The 7007-nt window shown below is 31.8% G+C and overlaps 1 protein-coding gene across 1 annotated transcript; it reads right to left on the bottom strand.

Annotated features, from left to right (window-relative positions):
- Positions 1-848: 848 nt before the first annotated feature.
- Positions 849-4648, bottom strand: LOC143563172 (GDSL esterase/lipase CPRD49-like). Its single transcript, XM_077050778.1, has 6 exons — positions 4409-4648; positions 3126-3203; positions 2808-2948; positions 2337-2413; positions 2098-2244; positions 849-1308 (listed from the first exon to the last, which is right to left on the bottom strand). Exons 1-6 carry the CDS (start codon positions 4517-4519, stop codon positions 1095-1097), a joined length of 768 nt encoding a protein of 255 aa, XP_076906893.1. The 5' UTR covers positions 4520-4648; the 3' UTR covers positions 849-1094.
- Positions 4649-7007: the final 2359 nt, after the last annotated feature.

Raw genomic sequence — 7007 nt, 5'->3', positions numbered from 1 at the left:
TGCAAAATTTGTTGCTCAAGTTACATAACCCGTTGTCCAAGGCAACAATTGTTTATTGTGATAATATATCCGTTGTGTACTTATCGCATAATCTAGTCCAACATCAACGAACGAAACATGTCGAGATTGATTTACATTTTGTTTCGAGAGAAGGTTCAACTCGGCTGCGTTTGTCTACTTCATGTTTCATCTGCATTTCAGTATGCCGATATCTTTACGAAAGGTTTATCTCATCAGCTTTTTGGGTCCTTCAAGTCAGTTTAAGCGTCCGTCGAACTACCGCGCAAACTGACAGGGAGTATTAGTCAGCATATTTCAAAACTTTGGTAGTTAAAGACCACTTACGAGTTAAGACTTCAATTTGAAATAATATAAAACACAGTTAGAAGTAAACTTTTAGAAAGTAAAAAAAGAAAACAGTTAAAACTCAATTTGATTATTGTACGAAGTTACAATTAAAAGACTCACTGAATCAAACAGACTATGTCCCAAGTTGATTTGACACTTCTTGACCCATACCATTTACCTTGCAAATTTATTGTCACCTACAATACTGCTACCTCTGTTGTTGCTCATTATCACCACTAGCCTTCATAAAACACATAGAACAAGAAACTTGTTACGTCAACCTACTTTTTAACGCGTCACATTTTTATTCCAACTCATTCTAACCCGTCACACAACCCAACCCAACTATTTTGCCACTCGTGACAAAACATTATCAATGTATTCTATATTTTACATGACTTACCCATTTTCTCACTTGTAATCTTTTCATACTGTTTTTGCAACATGTCTTTCCTTTTATTTGACTTATTTTTTTTCAGATAGTCATTATAAATTAAAAATACTGATCTAAGATACTTTGTAGTATGATAAACCTCATAAAACATATGGTACAACCGTTCGCAGTAAACAAGAAATCTTAAGAGCAATCCTACATGTAGATGTTGCATTAGAAAGTTGCAACATAAGAACAAGAAGTACATAAAACCAGATTAAAGATCACTAATACAAATCTCAGTTATTGCAATACAAACTAATCCATTTCAGTCAAATGCGCGTGTTGTGCGGCTACGAACAAAACCGTTTTTTTAATCCCACTGTATATCTCTGTGGAAAGTCCAGTCAGACGGGTTTAGGGTCGTTTTGCCATCCTTGTAGACTAAATCATAAGGTGAGTCTTCTGAAAACTCGGTGGGCATAGATTTCCAATGTAGACTCGGTTTCCATTCGGCTTCTTTAAGCACCTTTAGTATCTCCTCAACAACTACTTTGCTGCCCTCACCTGATAAATGCACCCCATCCCTGCAAAATCAGTTGTTTTGGGTCAGCCCGACCTACCCATTTTTCACCTCTCGGGTTTTTACTACTTGACAGTTAACATTTAAACACTTTGAAATAATTCACAGTCATAGAATGATACACAGCTAAATAGCTAATCCAAGAGCTAGCAGTCTCATACTTTGACCTAGGAGTGCGCAAGAAACTGAAAAAACCTATCCAAAACCGAAAAAAACCGAATCCAAAAAAAAACAATCGTTTTTTTTTTTATGTTTTCAGAAAAACCTAACTTTCGGTTCGGTTTTAGTTTGCATGTAACTAAAATTGAAAAAACTGAACTGAACTTTTGAATTTTCATTTTTAGTTTTCAATTTTTTGAAATATTAAATTTTAATTAATAGTGTAACCCAAATATTTTAGGCTTTTAGCCCAAGTGTATAATAATCGAATAATTGTAATTAAACAAAAAGATTTAGGCATAAATTCATTATTTTGGACCAATTTAACTTTGTCGGCCACAAATTTCAGTCCGAATTGGCAAAACCAACAACAAATCAAACCCAAACAAAAAAACGAAAAGAATACCGAAACCGAAACTTTTAAAAACTAAATAACAGAATTTTCAGTTTTTGGTTCATTTTGAGCCCTGAACCGACACAAACCGGCCCATGGTTTGACTAGTTGGACAGAGGCGAATGGGAAAGAAAACGGCCAACATAAAAGGGCATACTAAGCAGCTTGTCTCAACTGTCACACCCAAAAACCATCTCGACCAAAAAAATAAAATACAAGTGTAGAAAGGTTAACGCTTACGTAAAGCAAGCCTGCCAATCTTCTCGTTTCTGAATTGCGGTCCAAAGATCGATAACTTTTATTCCCATCTCATTGCACAGCTCGACACAGGCATCTGAATAAGTGTGGCATAACTCATTTGTTCTTACAAGTTCACTAAATATTGAGCTGTTTTACATCACAAGTCACTAGTTTTAGATGAATTACTAGTAGAATACACATATAAAAAAGAAACAAAAAAAAATTATCAATAAGTGTACCTTGTGTTTTCACCAAATTTGACCTCGTCCACTGGTGGGCAAGTGAGGAAAAGTAAAAGCGTCGTGTCTGAAAGCCCCTGTTCATATTTGTATGTGTGTGTGTTAAGTGTGTATTGAAAATGATTATGTGATACTGAATAATCATATCAGATAGACAGATAATAATGAGATACTTAGACGTTTTAAGTGTTTTGCGTATTCGAATTATTTAACAGCTTAGTATATAAAACGACCAAAAAGGACATCTTTTACATAAAAAAATAAATATGTTGTGAAATGGGAGTAAAAATCTGTTAATTTAAAAGAATAGTTAAATTATCATATAACCAGCAGGAGATGTGTTTATTCAAACATAACAAACTGATTATAACGACTTCAAGTCACAGTTTTCAGATAATCAGTTCCAAGATCTGGTTAAATTTTAGGTAAATTCATACATTTATAAAAAATAACAATTGGAGAAAATGGAACCTGTAGATGAGTAGCTATTTTTCTCATGTTTTCAATATACTCAGGAAGAGGGACATGAGGGCCTAGACCAGACGAGTGAGGTCCCATCGAATCATTGCCTCCAAAATAAGCAATGATCAGTGAAGGTTGGCATTTACCATCCTACATCATTATAACACAAAACCATCATAATCATAGTTTATAGCATAACAAACAGTATAAAAATGCCTACTTGCATAAAGACAATAATGTCAGACACCCCATTTCTCCAACAAAAAGTAAACAAATCAAATAAGTTAAACAATCAATTTAATCAACAAGTGGCAGTCAAAGATTGACCTTTGGAAAAACTTGATCAAGAACCTTCACAGCACGCCTGGAATTCCAACCATAATATCCACGCAACACTATATCCGCCTGCAGTAGATAAAAGCTTTAAATTCATGATATGTAGATACCGACTACCTAACTTTCATGAATGATGTTTTGTCATAAAATAAAAACTGAAAATTCATATTTATTCGGTGATGTATCAAACAAATTTAAACTAGAATCTATGAAATAAGTATAAGAAGTGCAAAACATGATGAAAAATTTTTACAAGTTCTGTTAACCATCTCTGTATAGTGTTAGTTAAACCATAATTAAAGCAATCACCTCAATTCTCTATCATAGATTCACAGGTTTATAATCTGGTACTCCTAGCTATAAATTGTAATTCCAGTTTGTTATAACAGAGAATTTAGCAGCACGTTTCACAGTTATCTTTCCACCATAACTAATTTATACAAACAACAGATCACAAAACCTATGCAGATCTCTTCTAACTCAAAATTCATTAGTTAAATAGCAAAATTACACCATTAAAACTAGGGGTACAAACGAGCTGAGCCGCTCACGAGCTACTTGAGCTCAGATCAATAAAAAACTCTAAACGAGCAGACCTTTTTCGAGCCCGAGCCTCAAATAAAGCTCATCTAGTTATCGAGCCCAAACTCAAGCCTTGTATGGGAAACTCGTTTAGGCTCATCGAACCTTAACGAGCATTGTGTACTTTCAAGTTTTACCTCCTTTTAATTTCTCTTATATTAATTTCACACTACACAGACGAGCTTTCAAGCAAACCAATCATCAAACAGTCGGTCCGTGGCATTAAGCTCGTTTAAGTTTTTTCTCAAAATATATAAAACTATATAAAAATAATAAAAAACGTATATAAATTAATTTATTAAAAAACAAATGCGCCTCGCCAGAGCTTGAAAAAAAAACTCACGCGCCGACCTCAAGCTTTAGAAAACGAGCTCGAAACGGACTCCGTCCAGCTCGTTTACTCAGGTTACACCCCTAACTAATACCTAAACTGAGACATCCATCCGGACGCAATTTAAATCATACCTACACCGCTACACACGCAAATTAAAAAAAAAAAAAAAAAAAAAAAAAAAACCCTAGGTGAATCTCAATAGTACGTACAACTACTAAATAAGTCTAATTACGCGGCTATTTCCGTAAATCGTTAAATAAATTACGATCAATCAGCTAAACAAAATTTTAAAATAATAATAATAATAATAATAACAAACGAAATATGATTTGATAAAAATAAGTGAAAATTATAATACCTTACGAGCGTAGACATCGGCGAGAATGGCGCCCCAACCGTCATTACTGAAACTGAGCTGAACAATTGACGATCCAAACAGTACAATCTGTGGCCTCTGTGGTCCGATCATCGTTCAATTTGAATGACGTAATAAGTGTGGGATGTTGATGGATTTATAGATGGAGGTTAGGTGATGGGTACAGTGGCGCAGGGATAGGAGAACAAGGAGGGAGATGTTTTGATTTATATTATATTATATTATATTTATTAATTCATTGGTTGTGTATGTATGTACTCAGAAGGTGGACACATTTATTAACTCCGAACCACCTCTTTATTTCATTTATTTATTTTTAAAACGGAATCCTTTCTATACGATACTGCTTAGATTTATTATATCGGGATACACTTGTTTTTCGATATGAGAAAAACCTTTATCTAAGACATAATAGTGCGGTGAGATAAAACTCGTTTAGTTTAAAGATCAACTAGTGAAAGTCACATACTCGCATAATCTCTCAGCCTGGTACATCTGAAACTGAATACTAAAAACATGAATTAAACTTGGGTTACATGAAACGCCGAATCTCTTCTTTACCATTTCTATTTATTATTTACTGTACAAAGAAAAGTCTTCAAAATTGTGTAGTACAACAGATAAATATCTAGGAAGATTAATTGCGTGTAACGAATATAGATGGAAAAGTTTTTATTTTATGGTACATTTCTTTCTTTTTCCTTTTTTTTGTAACTTATTTATGTATTTTAAACAATGAAACTTAATGAAATTCAATGAATAAGGATTTTTATTATTTTACTATTCCTGTTATAAATAAATGTTATAATGATTATTAAATAAATGCTCACGGTTTTTATTTTAAAACAACTAATTTTTTGTTCACCTATTTCATCCCTTTTATCAAGTAAGACTTGAACCCACAACTATTTGGTTGTATACAATACATTTTTGCCACAAGACCAAGCTAGTGGTTGTTCTCATGTCTTTGTCTTAGTCATCGACTTAAGGGTTTAGACAGTACTGTTTTTGTTGCGTAAATAGTTTTTTTCATGAAAGAAAAGGGTATTAACATAATAAATAAATTATAGATTAGTTTTTGCACGAAAAAGTATAGGACGAAATATATATTTTTAATGCACTTGTTGAAAGAAACAAATTATATTTTCATTTGAAAGATAGAAAATAAGATATGCTTATATAAATAAACATTTGTATTAGTTTAAAGAAACAAACTATATTTCCATTTATTTTAATGTACTTGTTTAAAGAAACAAGTTGTCTTCATACAATCGGCAGAAGTCCAACAATGCCATACAGTAGAATGGTGAATTACAGATGGGTGTGGTTCTTGGATAACTCAGGTGGATTTTCGGCCAAAAGTATAAACAAAGGGATCGGGTATAATCGGGTATAACCTTTCTTCACAAGATATTTACAAACATTGTTGGTTAAACCGTCTTCTAACAAGAAAAATGTTTGCAAAGACGGGTGTATAGCGAATGTCAACAACAGTTGTGTATGATGCAATGAATTGGAAGAGACAAGTTCTCATTTTGCTGGAAAAAGAATCATGGTCAATCTTACGGTTGGCAATAACACTACTCTTATCGTCTTAGTATGTTCGGTTGGTCGAATGAAAACAATTTTTAAAAAAATGAGAACTCTTTTAATTGGGCCAACTTGTTCGCTGGACCAACAATGAGTCGATCGTAAACTTGACACCAACAATACATTTTCCAATCCTAAACTAGTTTTGTAACATGTAAAATATCCTATGGACTGGTTATATATTTTTATTATTGAATATGCATATCATCTACAAAATCTAATTTTATAAGATTCTGATAGTAAAAAAAAATAAAATTTATTAATTTTTTTAACTATTATTTATGGTCCTTTATTTGATACAATAAAAGCTAATCATAGTATATATTTATTTAAAAAAAATGGTTGAGTTATGATTAAGAGTGAAAAATTATGTTTGGTTAGGTTGTTTAGTAGAAAAGAGAGATTAATTTTTAAATTAAAAGTTGGGTTAATTGTGTTATGAATGAGAATAGTTTAAGCCTTAAGGGGAGTAAAGTCAGTAAACTAAACCTATGGTTTTTTAAAACCAAAGTTCAACATATTAATAATTGTTTAATATTTTTTTAACAATAAACGCAGGTCGGGTCAACCACATAATAAGAGGATAAAACTAATTAAAATTTAAAAACATGATAAAAATAGGTCACTCGTAAATCATAGAAATCCCAAAAGGTTTTTTATGAAAATGATAATATTTAACAATTGGTAGTATTAAACAGAATTAGATTATGTGAACTTGATTTGGTTGGTTTTATTTTATTTTTATTTTTTTCTAGAAACGATCGTAGTCGTATTAAATTTTAAAAATATACAAAAATTATAATTATAATATACGAAAGTAACAGGAAACATATGTAAATATTAAATATCAAATAAATAGTATAAAAACCGAAAAGAAAGTGTGAGAGACTGAAAGCAACAAAAATAAAATAAAATAAAAATAAAAATAAAAAAGCCACAAACAACTTCCCTTTTGTTTTCATTTCCGATAAAACGAAAAGTATATTTAACT

Source organism: Bidens hawaiensis, unplaced genomic scaffold (assembly GCF_021521415.1).
Source record: "Bidens hawaiensis isolate Kalapana, Puna unplaced genomic scaffold, B.hawaiensis_p1.1 tig00021328_1, whole genome shotgun sequence".
Taxonomy (NCBI): Eukaryota; Viridiplantae; Streptophyta; class Magnoliopsida; order Asterales; family Asteraceae; genus Bidens; species Bidens hawaiensis.
This window is presented reverse-complemented; position numbering and strand designations above follow the sequence as displayed.

What these genes read in the sequence shown, in the direction of transcription:
- LOC143563172 (XM_077050778.1), bottom strand. Translation starts at nt 4,519, where the DNA reads ATGATCGGACCACAGAGGCCACAGATTGTACTGTTTGGATCGTCAATT. An exon ending in TTGATCAAGTTTTTCCAAAG is followed by an intron (nt 2,949 to 3,125) that starts GTCAATCTTTGA and finishes ATAATGATGTAG; the next exon opens with GATGGTAAATGCCAACCTTC. An exon ending in AAATTTGGTGAAAACACAAG is followed by an intron (nt 2,245 to 2,336) that starts GTACACTTATTG and finishes GATGTAAAACAG; the next exon opens with CTCAATATTTAGTGAACTTG.